Below are 22,673 nucleotides of genomic sequence, written 5' to 3'. Positions count from 1 at the left end.
GAGTTGCTAATTTGAGGCGGCATTTTATTGCAGTATGTATTAATGATGTTGGATGAGCTCCAACGCAGTGAACTCTCTAGACTGAGAATGAGTGATGTCTAGACAAGTGCTCAGATGTGGACCGGATCCAGAATCTTAAATATGTCCCCTCTTGACAAGTTGTTGTAGCCCACAAACATGTCAGATGGTCTGTCTCCTCTCTGATGACGTTTTTGCCTCCTCCGGCACAGGTACAGTATATTTGCAGATACACACATACATTACAGTTTTTCTTTGCTCCAAATCTGCCAAACCGCATTTGTGCTAAAGTGCACAATGACTATGGCATTCATTCAACTTCTTAATGGACAGAATGAAAGTTGGATGCTGTGATCAATATGCGTTTAATTTCAAGTTTAATTTAAATTCAACTCAGTATGTATTACATTCCATCTTACATTGATCTAGGATTAAATTGGTCAAAGCAGAAATAGACTTGAAGGAAAATAACTCCTGATTGATGCGTGTGCAGGCACACATACACGCACACACACAAACAGATAGAGAGAGCATCTGTCTTTCTTGGCACTGAGCTGAAGTGGATGGCATTGATTTAGACCTCTCTCATTCCTTTCTCCACTCTGCTCCTCCTCCTCTGCTTTCTCACTTTGTCTTCTCTCGCGGCTGCCATTCACAGTCACACTCTGCAAATCACCTCTCACGGAGGCTTCGGAGCCACAGTCAGCAGGGGAATTTTGGCTCTCACCAACGTTCTCCATACTTTGCCAGGGCAGCTCAAAATGTCCTGGCTAACAACCATCCTTCAGTGTCTGAATGTGGGATTTTTGGAAGGACATTTAGACTGTGAATTTTAAATAGGGAATGATTGCTGCAGGAAAAATTTATTTGAGATGACTGGTGTGTCAGATATTAAAAGCTGCGAGTTAAAATGGATTGGAAGTGCTTTCCAGTTCCTTGATGAGAAACTGTAGGGTGACTTTTCAAAATCCTAATCTTCTTGAACACATTAATACTTTGTGTCCTGTGGAGTGAGTATAAATACGCCTCTTTTTGTCCCTTCATGTGCTTATGTTGGTCTTTGCATCCTTCTGAAGTGAATCACAGCATTTAAAAATCAGCACCATCACTGAATACAAGCTGGTGTTAATATATAAAATAACATGGGGTCCAAAACATTATTTACATTCTTTGCCTTTCAATCAGCAGATGCTATTTTACACTTGGTGTGAGATAATTTGATGACTGGACCTGTAGTATCCTCGTGTGGCCAAATAGTAAATTACAACTCACAGTTCAGTGTCTTACAAACCCTTCTCTTACTGTTTTTTTTATAGGATTAATGAATGAAAATCACTCTATGATCCATTTTTCATCATGTTAGGGGCATTATTTTAAATGTTTCATTAGTCTAATCTATGCCACTATTCTTTAGCCTTATCTATTTTATTTTGATCTACAAGACCAGACAACTCATAACAAAATCATTTTCATATACTTATGAATGGGGAAGGATAATATTGTCGTTACAAAAAGTAAGGTAAAATAATTATATTTTAAAAAATGTGACATGCTAAAAATCATCCTTCAGTAGTTTAGTTTAAACTGTACATGACTGACTTGATGTGGTAAATCCAAAATGACTGTAGAATAGAAACATCACCTCTGGTATGTATGCTATATAATTTTAAACAAGCAAGCAGAATAGCTGTATGGATGGCTGTTGTTAGTCGGTCAGTCCACCACTTTGGTCCAGACTGAAATATCTCAATAACTATATTTTTAATTTTGAGTGAAATGCTCTACAACTATTGGAGGGATAAATTTGGTACAGTTCAGGATCCCCTCAAGATAAATTGTAATAACTTTGGTGATATTTACTTTTTTAGCACCGCCATGAGGTCATATTTTTAATTTGTCCAGCACTTTGGTTCATGACTAAATACCTGCAAATCTTTTGACATTCCTATAAAGCCTTTAAACTACAATTTGTGTAAAGTGCTAATTAGCAAATGTTAGCATGTTAACACACTAAACTATGATGGTAAACATGGTAAACATACCTGCTAAACATCAGTATGTTAGCATTGTCATTGTGAACATGTTAGCATGCTGATGTTAGCATTTAGCTTAAAGCCCTGCCTTGCCTATGTGCAGCCTCACAGAGCTGCTAGCATGTAGCACATTTACATTGTAAAATGACAGAGGACGAGAGTATCCATGCTGTGGAAAAAGAGACAGCAAACATCTGAATTTGATACTTTCCTCGGGATCTTTACTGTTTTTCACACTCAATATTAAGCTGTGATGTTAGTCAGAGACTAAATGTGCCATATTATATTGCTATAATACATGCTATAATAATCCTAATGTCCCTCCCCCATCACCTGCTCTGGTTCTAGTTTATCATTATGTTCTACAGTGATGTAAACTTCATTCTCTATTTAAAATAGGCCTTCACTCTGTTTTTGATAGTGACCTTGGAGATTGTAGATGTGAGATACAGAATCAAAGTGTGTATATATATGTGTGTGAACGACAGGTGTAGAATAAAAATGAGAGGGAAAAAAGACAACAGGAGAGCAGTCTAATGAGTGGAAAAGAGAGTAGAAAGTGAGTGTTGAATGAGGATGGTAAGGGCAGCAATTTGTTGGAGGGGCCTATAACTGGCTGACAGGGCTCAGATTAATGAGTGCTGGTGTGTAATTAATCTATAGCGGACAGCTGTCTGTTTATCTGTCTGAGAGTTGACAAGAAGATAACTGAGGGACACCTAATTGATCCCCTCCCCTTCTTCTTGCTCTCTGTCTCCTCTCCTCTCTCCTCCTTTAGATCAGAAAGTTTCTCTGACAGTGACAGATTCACTTGGAAACTGCTTGAAAAAGGAAGACCATGCCAGAAACCATTCAGATCACCTAACTGATCACGCTGGCAAGAACACAGTGCTGCAGTTTATCGAGTCTACTCATCATCTTTATATTATATTTTCTAGAAATTTCTGCCAGCAGAAAATCTAAATCTGCCAATGCTTAGAGGGATGGGAAAAAAGATGAGTGTCCAGGCTTTACTGCACTAATATGCTTAAGGTCAGGGGATTTGGTCCGACTGTATGTTTGTATTTCATTATGCCTCCACCACTAATCCATTTTGCTGGAAATCATCCCTCATTCCATGCGTTGCCCGCTGTGTGACTCATGGATCCTGAAGCTTGTAGTTGAGACTCTACCCAGCTGAGGTCAAAGGTGACTGGGTCATACTGGTCTGAGCTGCCTGCTGGGGAGCTGTGGGGGTCGGATGCATAACGTCAAAGGAGAAAAGCACAGCCATAAAAACTCATCAGCTTGTGTAAGGGCCTCCACAGTCGGCCTACAGCAGAACGACACACATAAACACACACAATACATAAATCAATGCTATACAAACAATTACGTGCTCACACATTAATCCCATTATACAGATTAGACAGATTTTCTGCAGATGTACAGGGAATCCCCAATCCAGATAAATATTCTAATAAGATGTAAAGAAGACTACACTAGTGTTAAGATATTTCAGTCTGGAACAAAGTGCTGGACCGACTGACAATTGGTATCAAACGCAAGGGTCAAAAGGGGCTGTTTCATTTGAATAAGCCCTGAAGGGGTTAAACTATTAGGTATTTCAAAAGCTAAAAGCAAAGATTAAAAAAAAAGTCCTACCCTCATAATGATCTTGCGACCCCTCAGCTTCATCTCATGATCTTGTGTTTGGAAGCAGCGCTGCATTGTTTAATGTAGGTGAACCTACTTAAGGTCTTGTCACTGTCAATGTTTTAAATATTTTGTTACAATCAAAGACTTCGATACTCCCCTTTTCTTCATCCTTTTATGCCTAAACACAAATACGCATGCATATGTGTACAAAGACTAACCTTTGCTGTGAGGCATTGTAATCGGCTTTATCAGAATCATTTTCAAGTCAACTTTGATTATAAACCCCCAGTGCACAGCCTTTCTTCACCATGGTGAGATGATGGTTATTAGCTACTGTAACTAACAGGCAGCAGGATGGCCCGAGGAAACAGGTCAGCTCACAGCCTATTAATCATGGAAATGCTCCAAAATCCACTCCTTGAATAATCCTGTTCATGTTTGCTGAGACCTTGTCTGTAGTTCAGCTAATAACATGTCAAGAACTCAGCGAAACTGTTTCCGTGAAATCCTCCTCTAAGTAATACAGGTGGGTCAACCTGTCAGCCTGCGCGCTGATCTGAAAGTCGTATTCGACTGGGTTTTGAGGTCAGGATTAGTCGTTCTAATTAATAACTAAGATCCAAGATATGTGCCTCAGGGAATCTTATTACCAGAAGCCTCACTGTACTCTGTCCCTTTATCAGTGAAATTAACATCCACATCATTTTATTTCCGGTCATTAGAATATATGTGCTGGTTTAGAGTTGAAATACTGAGTCAGACCAGCAGAGAGCGGCAGAGCACAAGACACCTAGAGCTTCTCTCAGTTTACTTCACACAACACACTGCTGCCATGAGACAGGTTTTCTGGCTCATTTTGACATTGCTCGACACTAAAATGTTTTGTTATTACTTTTGGTTCAGTTACATTGATGCATTCTGAACAGGCTGTTTTATAATCTTTGGGATTTAGCCCAAAACATTACAAGACTTAACTGCTGTTCTGATCAAACAATCTAATTTGAAATGACTTGATTAGTATGAACATACTGAACTCAACACAAACCTTTTTTCTTTTATATATTTGATAGTCTTATAGTCAACAAATCCCATTAAAAGACCAAAACCAACAATTAATTGATCCAACTAACAAGTGTTGTCTTGTCTGTGTATCCAAAATCTGATAGAATCTGATGAAAGAGGTCCATTGTTGTCCAAAAACTATTACAAACACATTAGTGAGCCCCACTGTTGCACTGGGTGACATGTTCATTTTGATGAACATGGGCGCTGTTGTTTATTTTGAGTCAATCCCAGGTGCACTGTCTTGTTCATTCACAAGCACACAAAATGTGTATTAATCCACAGCTGAAAATAGTCCCCAGCGGATTCACTATTTACTCCTGTTTATTCCATGTTTGCTCAATACTACAGTGCCCAGCTGTTTTAGTAAAATACATAAAAACTACATATTTGTGACCAGATTTTCTTCTCCAGTATGAACAAACGGTCTTGGGGCTGTGCGCCACAAACAAGGAGGGGAAATCAGACAGTTTATTTCTTTTCCCACTGCCAGGTTACATTGTACATGTGAACTACGGTTAGTGGTTAGAATCGGTATTGAGATGTCTGTGTGTGTGTTTGCATGTGAACTATACATGAAAAACTTTATATATCCACCACAAGTAACCCATACGATCTGCTTATAAAACCTGAGAGATTATTCTCAATATATTAAGCTAAATACTGTTATGATACATATAATACAATAGTATAGTCATGAGTGTACAGTGCCATTTTGACACTGATGCTGTCATGTTTTGCTGTTTCTCTATCTATATTTTTGGCAGAGAAAAACAAATAGATTATTATTTTAAAAAATACTGACACCTGGGAAACTTTCTCACATTGTTATCTCTTTCAGCATCGTAGCCTTATCTTAAAATATTTTATTAATAGAGCCTTGGATGATGGAGCAAAAATACCATTTTGGTTTTAGCAGTTTGCTGCATTTACCATTTCCATCCAGCAGAGAGAGCTAGAGGATAAAGACGCCCTAATCTCTGTATTTACCTAAATGGAGTGAGATTATCTCTATAAATCCACACTATACATTGTTGTTAAAGATACAAGCCCTTGTCTTGTATCATTTACATCAGAGAGGAGCCTGATACAGAGCAACGATAATACACTGAGCTATTTTTTTATCACCATATGAATGATGGACGCTTCATTGTATACAAATAATATAAACTATTCATATATGTGTCACATGTGGTAGTTGTGTTATTTGATCATTCATTAATCAGTACTGTAGGTAATGTTTGGTCCTTATCAAGACATTCAAAGGAGAGTCGTGAGTAGTCCCTTTGTCTGCTGTCTCAAGGGCTCTCTGATATTATCTTTCTCAGACGGCAGTGAATAAGCTTCTATTCACAAATTGGTCACTGATGCAGAAGGATACTGCACTCCAGGAGCAGCAGCAAGCAGCAGTAGTAGTAGTAGTCGTAGTAGAGGTGTGTGTTGCTGACCGTGTGTGTATGTGTGCATGCATATAAGTACCCACGCGTGCTTGTTCTCTGCAGTGTGAGTCGTGACAAAGAGATTCGCAGAGTGGAGATGGTGCCTTCGATTCAATACAAAAATAAGGAAAGCGAGATGTGGATGGAAGATGAGAAATATTGCTGTTGTAATCAGACATGTTGTCTCATTGTACTTCAGTATATCACAGCATGTCAGCAAACATGTCCCAGTCAAAAATATCATTTTTATGTGGTTGTGTTCTGGCAGGACTGAGAGTTTAGAGTGGGAGTGTTGAGTAGGCGATACTCTGCAGTGTGTGTGTGTGTGTGTGTGTGTCAGAGAGAAGCAGAGGGCAGAAGAGGGCAGAGAGCGGGGGTGTGGTAATGAGCTTTCATGTGTCCCCCATGAAGGGGAGGAGTTACACATCTGCCTGTGTGTGTGTGTATCTCTGATAGAGGGTGACACAGGAGCGGATTTTCACTCCTGTCCTATCCCACTCCCACAAAATACTCCCGTCCCGTCCCAATCCCATGACAGAGTAAAAGAAAATACTCCTGTCCCATCCCAATCCCAGAAGAATGTCTCCCATCCCATCCTGTTCCTGTGCTGTGTTTTTTTTTTTTTAGGCAATGCAATGATTTTGATTTGATGTTCTTGCCATGCTTTTCTTAGATTACTTTGTGTTCTACTGCACAGTTTTTTATTCACACCACACCTTGTCAAGTGGCTGCAACCAACCAGCCACCAGAGCAGACAGGAGAGAATCAGAAAAGAGTAAAAAAAGACAACAGAACGACTAGCATTATGCTAAAAATAAATAAAGTAGCCTTTATTAATATTCGAACTGCATATTTATATCTAAAAACTGACTTATTGTTATTATGATTCCAGTCCGCTCCTGTTGACTTTTTTCCCGTCCAGTCATAGTCACATGATGAATAGTGAAATTGACTCCCATCCTGCGGGAGTCCCACACGAATCCCGGTGACCGACAGGATTCCCAAAAAAATGTTAGCTTCTAATCTCTGTGTGTATGTATGATATACATAAGTGTTGTTGTGGAGGGCAATAAAATCCAATATCTTTAAACAATTCTTGTAGCACACTCAAAATACTTCCTAAATTCAGTCCTGAAAGGTTAAAATGAAGGACGAAACCTTGAGAATTTGACTAGACAGGACAGCTACTGGGTCTTCATCAGAGAACAGATTACATCAAACTGATGTCAAGGTCAGCTGACTATCTGACTAACTAGCTGTTCTCCTGATGAAGATCTGTTGGGTTAAAATGTGGCCTCTTTCAGTCTGCAGCTTTAAACAAATAACTCAACATTGTGTGAAATATGCTGATTGGCTGCCAAGAGTTAGATGAGAAGATCAATAAAACTCACTTATTTGTCAGTTATATATGAAGCTACACCCAGGAAACGGTTAAATTAGCTTAGCATAAAGACTGGAAGCAGGAGGAAACAGCTAGCCTGGCTCTGTCCGAAGGTAAAAAAAAGCCCAACAGCACCTTCAAGGCTCACTAATGAATACAGTATGCCTCATTTTATTAAAAAAAAAAACATGTATAAGTGTAAAAACTACAACAAATGAGATACAGTGTGCTAAAATTGGACAAAGCTAGCTGTTTCTCCCTGCTTAATATGAAGCTGTATGAAATGTCCAATAATTTCATATGAAGCTACAGCTTCATACCTTTTTTATGAGAGTGCTATCCTCTAATCCTCTAATATAACTCTCAGCAATAAAGTGACAAAGCATTTCCAAAAAATGTCAAGCTTTAATACAGTGTCTGGATACTGCTGACTTATTCCAGTGAGTATTGCTTTACTGTAATAAAGAGCTAAAATCTTCATGTAAACAAAGAACAAGCAAGCTATACTAAAATGTCATCTTAAAAATGTCAATAAGAATGAGTTTAGTTTGACAGTTATTCATTTTTCAGTTAAGTCAGTACATTTTAAAATGTTTTCATGAGCCTAAGAGTCATCTAATTTCCACGATCCAGTATCAGCAAATTGTAAATGAGAAAAATTCACCTAACAAACGTGACTGCTGCTATAATTTTGTAATGCGTCTGCAAAAAATTTAAAGTAAAATTTAAAGCAACAGCTTTGCAGACAAGCCATGCAGCAGAGGAGCAGAGCGGCTCCTCTGCCTCCTCCTCCTCCTCCTCCTCCTCCTCCTCCTCTGGCCCCTCAGTTGTCCCGGGACCCTGCTAGCCAGTGAAGCACAGCCTCCAAACCAGGGTTCTAGCTAGGAGTCACGGGAAGGGCAAGCTCATTAATTATCTCTCCCTCTCTTCCTCTCTCCATCCTCCCATCACACCCTCCCTTCATTACCAGCAAGGTTAATCCCCCCTTATCTCCCAATGAGCCTCATTTTTCATGGCTCCCTTTCTACAACGCCTCCCTCACTCCCTCCCTCCCTCCTCACCCCTTCTCCATCCTTTCCTCCCTGTGATTCCTTTTTCTCTTTCTTCACAGCTGCAACTCAGAGTTTCTTTCTCTCTTCTACTTTGCAATCATCCCACCTAGTTTGTTTTCGGTCATTCCTTCCCCACATGCTTTATTTCTTCTGCTTCCCTTCCATCTCTCATCTGATCTTTTTCTCTCCTCTCCTCTCCTCTCCTCTCCTCTCCTCTCCTCTCCTCTCCTCTCCTCTCCTCTCCTCTCCTCTCCTCTCCCCTCCTCTCCTCTCCTCTCCTCTCTCTTGTGCTTACCTTGAGCAGGCCATGGTGAGTAGAGAGAGTAGATCTATTACAGCTTATCACTAAAGGACAGGCCAACGATGCACGCCGGTGAAATATGGCTGCTGTCACAGCTGCCGCCGAACACGACCCGTGCACAGAGCTCGCAGAGCTGTAAGGATGGAGGGAAGAGGGGAGAAGGACAGGGGGGAGGGGGGTAAGGAAGCCAGTAGCAGCCCCCTAATTCAAATTAATGGAAAGATTTTCAGGCTTGATGCCGACCGTTTGACAGTGATTTGGCACACAATTAACCTTGTCTCCCTCTCCCCTCTGCACTCTCATCACCCCCTCGGTTTCATTTGCAGCCTTGTTCTCTCCGACTCTCTCTATCTCCTGTACCTGTCACGCTCCTTGACACAGTCTTATTGATTATGAACCAAATAGAGATGATGATGTTTTATTAGATAACTGACACTCCCTACTGTTGTCTGCCAATTGAATTAGCTCTGAATCACCAGCATCCACGTAGCGTAACATGATGTGACTTGGCGTCATCTAAGGTTTCGCACAAAGCGCACCATTTTGAAATTCAGAGCACAGTTTGATCGTTAATGTTGCATTAGCATTGTTTCGAGTAAAATGCAGCTTTACAACATGAACAGCAGAGTGTATGAGTAGTGTTTTTTTTTTTTTTTTTTGTCAGGTCTATGTACTGAAACATCTGTCCAAAGCATGATCGATTTCCACTCACCAGCCTGTTTAAAAGACCATCCGTCCTGCAGCCTCAGCCTCTCAGCTAGACTTTATTCACTGCTTTTATAGACCATTTCACCTTGGGTTCCAGTTCACGGCACCAAACAGCCAATAGCTCTCAAACAGAGGGGAGCAACTGGAGTGTAAAAAGGGAGAATGGAGGTGCACGAAGTAACAAAATAGAAGGGAAGAGATGATGTGTGAAAGAGCCAGCCCGAGTAATAGTAGAGGCTTGTGAAGAGAGCTTTCTTTTAGTCTGAAACAACTGTATTCAGCTCTTCACAAAAAGCAAGTTAAAAGTTAAAATGGGTTGTTGCCATGGTAACCCCAACAATTTATTTGAACATTTGTTATTAGCTTGCACTGGGTGCCTTATTTCTATGATGAGATTGAGCAAGAAAATGCATTTGTTATATCATTTAAAGTAGGTAGCTATTTGCTGGTTTTCGATAGTTTTTTCTAAAGAGTAAGTGTGCACAAATTAACTGGGAGTTATGAACCTAGTTGGGCAGAAAGGGAGATTTAATTCAGCTATCAGACAAGATCATTTATCTTGTTGATCCTATATGGGACTGAGCTGAGATCAAAACAAAAGTATTTTCCATTACTGATGATCAGATGGAGAAACTGAATCCTGCAGAGTGGTAAATGCAGCACACCTGCTTGCATCAGAAACCTGGATACTGTTATGATCATGTAAACAGGGATGTGAATAACCAACCCATGTAAACACCATGATCAAAACCTTGATAAGACTTGACACCAGGGTATGAATGTGCATGTAGACACACCGATAGACGAATGAGATGAGAGGAAGTGAGTGTGTTTGCAGTGACAGTTTGCAGGTAGCTAAGTAAAGAAGTCTAGATGTATCCCTTTGTCAGCACAATGCTGCAGAGAGCTGATGATTATCCCGGCTTTTCTTAGTCTGCCTCAGCACATGTGACAAGCACATGTGGCAAGTATGACAGTTATGTGACAGGCAGCGAGACGTGAGTACTGTCAAAGGATGTCTTTGAACTCGCTGATGTGACACTGTCGGTTGTCCAAGAGTAACGTTCAGAAAACACCTTCAAAGGTGGAAGATACTTATAAGTATACAGACGAACAATACAACAGGTTTGTTTGGTAGCTCTAAATTGAATTTAGAGAAGAATCAAATTAATTTTGGTTGGTTTAGATCAGGTTTTATTTATTTTAGTGGCATGATTTCAGTCCTCAGATCGAATTCTCACTCCTAAGTATGACATTTGCTTGTTTGTTGAATCTGTTGTTGATGACACATACCATGTACCCTGTATGCAGTACATTTCTATCAATAGCCTCCACAGAAGGAATCGAACAGCTGACCACCGAGACCATAAAAACATCAAGGTGCAAATAGACTTAAAGCAGAAAATATCATGAGAACTTAGTCAATTCATGAAGCACACCAAGTATGTTGCTCCAGGTAAAAGCGAGTAGAGGAAAGGAAAGCCTGAGTGTAAATGCATACAAAGATTTGTAAGACAAATGTGGATTGTGCAAAATACAGCGAATGACAAGACGTTGACTCCTTACTGTATGTTATGTACACTTACGATACAGTATATGGATTTGATACTTCATGTGTTCAGAGGCTGTAATGCAAGTAAAACAACACAGAAACACAGTCTGATGTACAAAATGAAATACAGTATTTTGCAGTTTTGTTTGATCATTACAGAAAGCTCTCATATAGATTATGCAAGAGTTTGAAATTCAAATGATCCCTACAGTTGGACCTCCTCTCAGCACTCAGCAGTCATGCGGCATATTTCTATTGTATTAATGCAGTGTCTCCTGTAACATCCAAGAGCTAGAGAGACAGGTAGATAAAAGCTATGTGTCTGGCTTTTACTCTCATGATTTTCACTATTTGGAAGTGGTGATCCTCGTGGTCCACACCACAAAAACAGAATATGTGCACACATACCCGTGCACGCACAAGGGAGTGTAGTTCAATGAGTGCTGCTGTAGCACCAGTTCCCCATGACTCACGACACAGCCGTGTAAAGGGCTTAACACAAGGTAGGAGGGGATAAGCAGCACCCCTGATGTTTAAGCTGCCTTTGCTTTGAAGCAGATGTGAGCATGGGTGTTCGCTCCCTCTCCTCCTCGCTCTCTCTGCGTTTGTGTGTGCAAGCGCATGCTGGTGTGCTCATGTACCTCACGAGCGTAAAAACCAAACGTCACGACTATTAATGTATCCTGATCAGCCCACTGAAAATGAAGCTAATCTGTTGTGAGGGAAATGGGGCAGGAATTAGCTCCTTCAATCCACCACTGGTTTCTTTTTAGCATCTGAGGTATCCCGTCATTTATCTCCATGCATTTTCTAGCTGCATCCCAACTCACAACAGCTAATGGTTGTGTGGACTGATATCTGCCGTTCTTTCAGATGACAACTACCAGCGTTCATTTACTGCAAGTGATGATTGATTTCATACTTGTCACAAAGCCCTGATACACATGAATTGAAATTCCTGCCTGAATATTTATGTTTTTTTTGCTAACTGGATTTGATTAAACAGGAATTTCAATTCATCTCATTCAGTTTTCATCCAGAATGATTAAACTGAAATTGAATGTGCTGCAACCCAAAGTATCAGGGCTGTCTCCATCAAGCTCTCAAACAACAGGCTCTCTTGTATGCTAAGTGTAAATGTGTTTGTTTCCCCTCTAGACCATTGTTCGAGGGAACCGGCCACCCAAAGATGCATCCATCAACGGCCTGCTGGAGGAGTTTGACAACATCTCAGTGACACGCTCCAACTCCCTGCGTAAAGAAAGCCCACCAGGCCCCCACCAGGCTGGAAGCAGTTCCAAACCCTCCAGCAGTGGTCATCCCATCGCCCCTGAGGAGAATGGCTTCAACCACTACTACTCCCGCTACTCCTGTGACCTGGACACCTCCAGCAGGGACTTCTCTCTGGATCCTGGCAAGCCAGGCTTCTCCATAGATGGGGACTGGGCCATGGGGAGGCACTACCGATTCACCAAGCAGAATGGCCACTCGCATCCCATACGCAGCCCCTTCTACCCTGACGCCATGCCCCAAAAATCAGACTACGGTAAGCTTCCTCCAGACTACCATACCTATCTTGAGAGCAAAGGGCGCTCAGCTGATGAGGTGGCCTCCACAGTGGGGAGCGGGGTCGGCTCCAGTGGCTACTACCGGGCATCTGTGGGAGGTTCATCCAGCCAGGACTACAGGGACACTTCAGTAGGCACGCCATCACGTGCCTCACTACACAGCGAGCAGATCAACTACCCAGACAGTGAGTGGAGCTACGGTGGCCTACGGGACGAGTATGAGAAGCGACCCAAGAGTTCTTATGTGACGCAGACCAGCCCCACGCCGGCTATAAGGCAGAGATCTCGATCAGGCTCTGGGCTGCAGGAGCCAAACGTCCCCTGTGTGGCCAGTGGGGCTTTTAAGAACCCTCCTCAGGCCCACCCGTACAGCTCCTACACCTACCCTCGCCTCTCGGAGAGTCTCACCAACTCACAAACCTTAGCCAAGGTAAATATGTCATCACAAAACACAAAAATGATGCATTCTAGTACATTTAATTGTTTATTAGTTTATAGTACTCTTTTTGCCATTCACCTATAAAAATGATCGTGACAGGGACTTTGTCAGTGTTTACTCTAAACTGCAGAGAGTATTATATAAGCTGCCAAATTACAGTGGCTGTCTGGGAAACATGGTTTAACACAAGGCTCCACACACCCCTGACAAGCTTGTAGTAACATTGCAGAGAAAATTACATAGATGTATGGCACATGTGCCTCACATCCACCTGCAGTCTCTTTAAAACATTTAGTCTCTGCTCAGTCTCTCTCTCTTTTCCTGGTTATCTCTCATTCACTATGTTTACATGCACACTAATATTCCACTATTATTCTGAATATGACAATATTCCTAATTTGATATGGGTCAAGTAAACAGCATATTCCGAATCTTTGATTAAGACATGTGGGATATGCCGATATTATTTGGGATTTAGGAGCATTCTTTGAACGTGTACACAGTGCCTTAGAAATATGCATCTAAATTGGGATTTGTTTTGTTTGTTTGTTTGCAACACGCGGCCTCTTGCCTGTTTATGGTCAGCTCTGTGTGTTGTAAACAAACCAACTAGCCAGCAGTTTGCAAGGCTGGGTTAGAGATGCATGCCCAAAAGAAAAGCCCACATTTCTGGTCAGATGGAGAAACACAACTACTTTTAAACGTTTTGAAAGACTTGGATATCATCAGGTTTTTGGATATGCACAAACATCGCAATGCCGACCTTTTCAAGAAGGTGGTTCAATGAGTGAAAGAGGGAGGCTGTGTTTGCACCATCTAACAAGTCCGCCACCACTGGAAAACATCGAAAAAATCCTATTTTGATGCAAAGAAGCAAAATGGCACAAGCGGCTCCAGCCGTTCCCCTTTTCCATATTTTGACGTGATAAACAGAGTATGCAGGGATGCATGTAAATGGGAATTTTAGTGGAATATTCATTTTCATTAGCCATGCAAACAACTTAGTAGGAGTATTGTCTTTTTCAGAATAAGGGCAAAGAACGGAATATGTAAACATAGTCTATGTCACTTAATACATCTTTTTCTGGCCCTCCTGCCAGATAGATGGTGTCAGCTGTTAATCTACTCTTCCTCAAAGGAGGCAGGCACTGCCACATAGAGAATTACCCCTCTTCAGTAGCCACTGTCTCTGCACACAGATTAATTAATGCTCACGCTGACCATCAATCAGATAGCTCTGAAGTGCAGAGAGTTGCAGAGACTACACAGAGAGAGGCATGAGCAAAATAGAGAATAAAGAAAGAAGTAAGAAGCAGAGTGACAAAAAAAGAAAAAGAAAATCCCAGAACTAGATTAAATCAGAGTAGACATGACTAAGAGAAGTTGGCACAAAACTTTTATTTATAATCTTGTACATTTACATTAACATTAACAAATGCCTCTTTTTAATAAAACCAAATTATATGAAGCAGTACAAAAACAGTAAAGACCGGGGAAAAATGCAAGGAATAAAAAGAGCATTATACAAAATCTGGGCATCAAACTTGAGTCATTTATACTCAAATCTTCCTTTTTCTGATTTGTGCAGAAGCCTTGCATCTGCATTACACAGTGGAATAAATTACAATAGTTATGACAAGATGAGATAAAGACATTGATAATCTCATCACATCCTCTCAACCTGAGAGGATGTGATAGATCAGAGGTCACTGTGAAATAACACTCATACTTTTAACATGGGAGAGAAGATCACAGGACTGTATGATTACATCTCCTACTACTTTTAGCGCTAACAATTACAGTTACAGACAATTACAGTTGCAGTTACGAATGAGGCTAGTTTGATGGGTCAAAGAGAAACATTGCTTTTACTTAATTGCAATTAAATATCCTCTAGGCCAATTTAAAATTAGGATGAGATTTTAGAATGATCAGATTCACACAGCTGTGTGCCATCTGCATAGAAGCGGTTGGTGTAAGATGTTATGTTTGCAAATGATGGCCAGGGGCTACCTACAGTATTCTGTATGCAGATAACATGCTATATATGTGGTGAACCAAGGAGGAGGAGAAAGGAGAGAGGAACCAGTGAAGAGCAGAATAATATGTCACAGTCAACTGTATCATGGTGTCACCAACAACAAACAGATCTCTCAGATTAGCACCTCAAGGTGATGATGAAAGTTATGTGCAAATTCTGACATACAGCATAGTATTATATTATTATTTACATGAGAAAAGTTTGATTTTTATGTAAATTACCCATGATGCCAAGTTTTGTAGCTTATAGTTTTCCTTTATTTATTAAATACCTGCACTGTAAGTAGTGTATGTTGTCCCAAGGAGAGCGTGATGCAGCCTGCGATGTGCTCTAGTGGAGCAGTGGGAAAGACTGGGACACCCAGGAGACACCTCCACACGGAGACTCCACAGACAATAGCAAACAAACCCTCCATGCATTAGTGGCTCTGTAATGTAAACATATGTTTCCAGTGCAAGTCAGAATCACAATATGTTACACAGTAGCAGGGGGGCAAAAGATGACAGGGGTAAGGCACAGAGAGCGTGGTCAATCTGTAAGGTGTTCTCTTTTCTTTATATCATTCTCCAAAGCTTTCAGTGCTCCATTAGGCCTGTTACACAGGAGTTTCCAGCACTATCGCAGCTCTCCACCATCCCTCCTTCACACGCAGCGAGTCCAGTAGCTGAGAGGAAAACTGGGTTTGCTGATGTAGATCCCAGGGTGCCTTGATGAAAAAACCATTTAACCTGCATGCTTCAGTAAACAGCTACTCATACAAAAAAAAAAAAAAATAGCTACGGAGAATGCAAGAGAAGCAGGATTGGAAGTGATGCAGGAGAAGGTCATTTTTCTTACATGTTATTTATTATTACCGCTTTCTGAGCTGTTGTGCGTGAAGAGGCACATTTTCTCTCCTGGAAATATACAGTATGTGCAGGGAATGTAAAGATTCCAAAAAGCTAAAAATGATAAAAGATATGAACTCAATCAATTTGGTGTATTGATAATATTTGATTTGATGTACGATGCATTAAGTCAATTTTGAAATCAAATGGAATATAGGCTATAGTGAAGTGCTGGCAGAGGAGTCAATGCACCCTAATTTGCCTTGTGATGTTTGGAGACTTTGCAGCATTGGTAAGGAAAAAACAAGGAGTCATCTGGCAGCTTAAGAATCACTATTCTTCTCGGCTCATGGACCTTGTAACAAATCCACCCCTCTCTCTCCTCTCTCATTCTCTGCCTTTTCTTCTTTTCCCCTCATTCAGCCCACACACACCACTGAAGTAAATCCTTCTTTTTCCCTGCTGTTGTTGGAAGCCGGTGGGGATGTAACAGTAGACAGCACCGAGACTTGGCCACACACAGACACACAAAGAGACAAACACACACCCTCTCGCTCTCTCTCTCTCTCTTCCTTCCTCTCTCTCTCTCTCTCTCTCTCTCTCTGTTTTGTGGCGAGTGTGAGCTCAGTGCCGCAGCTCTCGGTGACAAATTGATGTTGCGGCACTTTCCCTTTCTGCAGCCTTAGCATAAAACTGGCCGAACGATGTTCCACCGCGGAATTCAATTTCACAGTTGAGTTAGGTTGTTGATTACCCTGCCAAACTCAGATTAATGCGCGTTTAACCAACATGGATCAGGAGACCCTTGGCTGACAGCCAGCCAGCGGTGCCGGCCAACGATAGGGGGGTACGAGACTGGGCTGTCCCAGCAGCACCTCCCCCCCTCCCCACACCTGCTGGAGGGTGATTGATTAAAAGAGTTCACACCATGTAATTATACACCATCCCAACACATCAGGGATCCTCCTCCTGCACTGTCTATGCTCGTGTGTGTGTGTATTTGTGTGTGCCTCTTTGTGTAAGAGGAAAAGAGTGATCGTCACAAAGAGAGAAACAAATAAAAGAGAGTTTTATATTATCCTCTTAGTCTCTTGGGAGTTTATAAGAAAAAAAAAAGCTGTTTAAAGAGCATTTTCAGGAGGTGTGGCAAAGGTAATTTAATTTAGTCTCCGCAGGGTGGAGGCAGCTTGGTCCACTTCTGTCAGCACGTTAGTTTATGTTTAGTCCACCCTGGCCATCCATCAGATATCACATGTGCCAATTAGTATTTAATACCTTTTTCCACCTCTTTTCTGTTTTAAATGAATAGTGGTCATTTTTCAGAAAGGCAATGTTCAACCCAAACAAACCGGCATAATACAATGATGACTGTAAAGCATCAAAACTGAAAAATATAGCCGCTGGTGCAGTGCTGTAGTGGGAGGAGCATCAGACATGGTTTTGAGATTCTTCTCAAAGTTTGTGTGTCTGCAGCAGGCATATTATGAGTCAGATCAGTTTAGCTGAGTCATACGAGCCAGCTTTTAATATGTCTCTCTAAATAAGCTCTCTGTGTGTTCATATATACTAGTACTTATGTGTGTGCACCCACACTACTTTAAAGGAAACTCAGGTGTTTCTAGGGTCTTAAGGAAGAAGTGTGTCCCAGATCTTGATGTTCCCTCTGCTCCTGGTTGATGAATGGAGTAGTTGAGGAGCATTGCGGGGTGCTAATGATAAAGTATGGTCCCTGTCCGGTGGACTAAATGTCCTCCATTAGATCTGTCTAGGGTTAATGTACCTGCAGACATACCTGGAAGTAGAGCTGGCAGTTTACAGTTGACACCAAGGAACGGAGTGTGTGGTCATGCATGTGTATGGAGGGATTTTCATGTTTTTGTAAATCTCTGTTGATTTAGTAATAACTTCTCACCATGTAACTGTAACAGTATATTAATAACTTAAAAACTGAACTGAATCATCTGTCCTTGTGCTCTCTCCTTCAGGGTGACTACGAGCGTCCATCGCGTGACGGCAGTCCCCAGGTTATGGGTGGTGACACTTACCCCCGAGGGCCTCTTAAGCTACCTCAGAGCCACACCAAGCCGCCGGGCTACCCCCCAGTGCACCTTCCCTACCCCCCTGTCTTTCACCATTACAAACCCTCGCCCTACCATCATCCCCCCTCCCAGCCCAGCCCACCATACACCCCTCAGGTACAGTATGTCCACTATGTTCAGATATATAAATGATGATTTAAAGATGCTCCATTCAGCCTCCAGATGGTCGATAACAATCATCAGTTTAATATCTAGTAGAACCGGAGGATTCAATATTAAACTTGGTTCCTCTTCATATACATTTAACAGAAAGATCACACATAAGAGACCCCACAATAGCCTCATATCCCCATAATATTTTCCATGTTCAACTTTTTGTTTTTTATGTTGTGTCCTGATGCTTTGTAAGTCGCTGTAGTTTAGTTAAATGGTTGTGTATTAAGTTAATTTGAAGTGATCACAGGGAGATTCTTACTAATACCTCTTCTTCAAAAGAGGCAAACCTACTGAGTGGAGACTTTGCACTTCAACATGGTGCCTGACTAGAAAGATTTTAGCATCACTGAGGCAAGCTAAGCAAGACTAATTCGAGTTTTTGGACTTTTGTCAGCTCAAAACTCCCTTTAAAATATAGAAAGTTTTTTTTATATTGGAAGGTTTTCCTGAATACAATAAACTGAGCACAACATGAATACTTTTTATAGCCTCTCTCTATTTTACTCTCACTCTGGGCATGATTGTGTTTTCCACCCAGGGGGCCTACTCACAGCCTTCATCACCCTACATCCCCCCAGGAGCCTACCCGCCTCCTTCCTGGGGTTCCAGCTCTGATACTCAGCCCTCCAGGGTCTCTCATGAGCAGTTCAGAGCTGCACTTCAACTGGTGGTCAACCCAGGTGAGAAATTGACAACGAAAATGAAAGCAACACTGAAATGCTTTACATAAACGTCTCTATTTTTTTTTTTTTTTTCTGGTGTTGCATCAAAATTGAATTGTGTTTGTGTTTTCCATCAGGCGACCCTAGGGAATACCTGGACAGCTTTATCAAGATCGGCGAGGGCTCCACGGGTATCGTGTGCATTGCCAGCGAGAAACACAGTGGCAAGCAGGTGGCGGTGAAGAAGATGGACCTCAGGAAACAGCAGAGGAGAGAGCTGCTCTTTAATGAGGTGTGAAACACTAACAGAGATGGGCCGTAACTGCAGTATAGTTATGTCAAGAATACACACACCTAAAGCAGTACATTTTACCACCGACCAGCCTCTCTGGGTGTTATTAGTTTATACAAAAATAGATTTAACAGAGTAATATTTAACAGAGTATTATGGATTTGACTGCTACTGTAGGTCAGGCATGATGCCCACCTCCCACATCGGTCACTATTTTTTGATTGATCAAACAAGGTACATATAGTACGACAGTAGCAAAGATGAAACTGGTTTAAATAACACTATAAAATATTGTGCATTTCATGCCACATAGATAAAAATAGATCTCACACTAATTCAGTAGCTTGCCACCTTTCTTATTAATGATAAAACATGAGTTCAGTTTGCTTCTATTTCCCTGACATATATCCATGGAAATCAAACCACTAACGCATTTTTACATCCATAATTGCATTTATTTACTAAAAATTAAGTAGTGTTCACGCTGAAAACCCTAGGCAGGAAATTTATTCATAGCTGTTTCTATCAACGGTATGGTAACTATTGAAAAATGAGCTCTATACCGCTTTCATATTATTTGCAGTCGTGTTGAATTGAATCATAATTGCAGACAAACTTTATGATTGCTTGTGTTGCAAAAAAAATGTGAAAGGTGAACCAAGCAGTATTGCACTGATTGTACTTCGGGATCGTGTGTGTGTGTTTGTGTGTGTGTGTGTGTGTGTGTAGGAGAGAGAAGGAGAGACAGATAAGGCATGACTGCATGTATTGTACACACGTGCGTACAGATGTGAAGCAGTGGGTGTTCAGTTTGGGACTAATTTGCTTCATGTAATCCTATTAATTTCTGAATGTAATCCTTTTATACTTAAGCCTCCAGAACATGTTGAAATGAGACAAAGGAAAAGTTCAATTAATAAATAATTTTAATTAAATAAAATAAAATAAATATTAAATTATATTTTGTTTATATTACAAATGCAGTATTTATTATAGCAATGTACAGTATATACTGTATCCGAGAATGTAATTTACAGGCCAATATTTGTGATAGCTTTGCATCAGTCCAATAAAAACACAGCATGTCCCTTGACTTGAAAACAAAAATTGAACAAGTAAATATATAATGACAGAGGTTTCCTTCTCTCTCTGCTTCTCTGTCTCTCTTTTGTGTGTGTTTTAGGTGGTGATTATGAGGGACTACCATCATGAAAATGTTGTGGACATGTACAACAGCTACCTGGTGGGAGATGAGCTGTGGGTCGTTATGGAGTTTCTAGAGGGCGGCGCACTCACGGACATTGTGACTCACACCAGGTATTCAATCATCTCCCTTAAATAGAGTAATACAACATAAGAATGCCAAATTTACCAAAAACTCTGTAGATACAGCAGTGGAAAAGACCAAAAAGGCTCTAAATGAAATGTAGAAAACAGAAATAAAAGAGTTATAAGAAGGGTAGGACAGTACATTTATAGGGGATATGAGGATAACGATAATGATATCATGATCTCAGGATAAATGTTGGTACATATTGAAATATAACTGGGATCCAGGACATTCTTTGCTTTAAAAGTAACTAAATAAAGTCAATTTTTTTAATAGAACTTTATTTTTCGCTTTTTTATTTAACAACATGCACAAGAAGCAATCACACAGATGACACACAAATCTATCACAACCAAACAAACAACAACAGTATCATCTCTGGCAGTTGGAATAATTGTTAGTTGAAATTATAAAATTATAAGTGATAAGTGGTAAGGATAATAAGATAATAAAACAGGGCGCTGCCAGGAAGCTGTGTGTGGCTTTAAAGAATTCAATGGAAAACTTGTTCGGGCTTTGCCACTTTGCATAGACTGGATGGCACTGGAAACTTTGACGCAGGAGAGAAGTTCGTCAAGCTGAGCGTTGCAATCAAGGCTAATGGTGGGGATTTCTATGCCACTGAAGAATGAATCAAATGACAAAGCATCTGCACTAACCCTAACCCTAAAGACCAGAGTGGTAATCTGAAAAGCACCTGTTTATATCAGATGGATTTGTGAGGACGTCACCAAGAGGGAAACAGATTTGAAAGATCAAATTTTGGGCCCTCTGTTGGGGGCTGCAGGGATAGTAGTTTGCTGGGTTTATCCCCAAATTCAAAATAATAAGAGTGAAAGACTTGTGAGATCCAGGGCCTACTGAGGCGATGGTGTTGAGTTGATTTAAAGAATTTAAACAAGAAAAATGAGATTTGGGATGGATTAGGGGTGATGGTGGGGGTCCTCCTGTGATGTAAAATTCTCAATTCTATCTCCTCAGTCTTTTTAAGTTTTTTGAAAATTTGAAATTTGCGTCTCAAGAGCTAGCAGCATTGAGGCAGAACCTGTTAATACGTCACACCAGAAAGTCAGTCAAATGCAGGAAACTTTAGCATGAGCCCACCGCCACCCAGCGCTATCCTGAGTTGTACATAAGTTGTGTAGTCAGAGTTTGCATTTCAGTTGGATGACGAGCAAAGCAGGACACAGGAAGTGTGCTAAAGCTAAGTTAGCGGCCTCCAGCTACGTTTGAAAAACTTACACTAGGAAACTTAGACACGATCTGAAACATCCTTTTGAAATCTCAGCTGTGCAGCAGCAGGTTCTTCCCCTTCATTCATGATCAGACTCTGGTTCATAGACTGCTATATACTCTCTTACATCTCTAGGTACAGCCATTACTCCAGGTAAAGATGCCGCGTAAGGGAATTTGCATTATTCATTAGGTAGTATTTCGATTGACTGGGGGTGAAGGTGGGAGCCACAGCTCCAGTCAATCGGAGTAAGTGGTCATTAATAATGCAGATTTTATGTAAATCGCTTCTGAAACAGCTTGCTGGTAGACAGAGGGGAATCTGGACTGTACAGAAAGATGGATTTATAGAAATCTAAACAACTCTTGGTGAATAAAGTGTCACAGATATGTTTAAAATAGACTCATTATTTATAAAAATGAGTCAAAAAAGGTCTCGATACCAGAGCTTTCCAGATTAAGAAATTAAGAAATTCACAATTCCTCCCCTGGTCAGAGCTGCCTTATTCACCTGGTTATCTGGCATATTGGAGATATTTGAGAATATGGCCCATACTGGATCTGGTATTTACCAGACAACTCTAGAGACAAAGGGGGAATAATTACATAAAGAGAAAAAACACAAGATAAATGCTGCCAGTAATGAAAAGAAACCTTGGAAAACAGAAATGAACAGAGTAGAATTCCCACTGAAAAGGAACAAGGGGCATTCAGAAATAACCCTGACACTAACAGGGGGGTCACTTGATAGTGCAGCTACCCACATCCAACAGGTTGTACTCAAGGATATACTTAGCCATGAGAGCACTGTGAATATACATGAAGCACTGGATGAAGTTGAG

At 40.9% G+C, this 22,673-nt stretch overlaps 1 protein-coding gene across 3 annotated transcripts in view; it reads left to right on the top strand.

Annotated features, from left to right (window-relative positions):
* Window positions 1-22,673, top strand: part of pak5 (p21 protein (Cdc42/Rac)-activated kinase 5) — a 74,018-nt gene that overhangs the window by 44,066 nt on the left and 7,279 nt on the right. For all 3 annotated transcript variants that reach the window (XM_067572367.1, XM_067572368.1, XM_067572369.1), the window contains 5 exons: window positions 12,343-13,182; window positions 18,045-18,254; window positions 18,853-18,994; window positions 19,114-19,268; window positions 20,452-20,585. In XM_067572367.1, coding sequence (XP_067428468.1) covers window positions 12,343-13,182; window positions 18,045-18,254; window positions 18,853-18,994; window positions 19,114-19,268; window positions 20,452-20,585 — 1,481 coding nt within the window. The remainder of the gene's footprint in view (window positions 1-12,342; window positions 13,183-18,044; window positions 18,255-18,852; window positions 18,995-19,113; window positions 19,269-20,451; window positions 20,586-22,673) is intronic.

This window comes from Thunnus thynnus, chromosome 18, assembly GCF_963924715.1.
Source record: "Thunnus thynnus chromosome 18, fThuThy2.1, whole genome shotgun sequence".
Taxonomy (NCBI): domain Eukaryota; kingdom Metazoa; phylum Chordata; class Actinopteri; order Scombriformes; family Scombridae; genus Thunnus; species Thunnus thynnus.
Note: the sequence above shows the minus strand (reverse complement) of the source record. Positions and strands in the feature narration are given on the sequence as shown.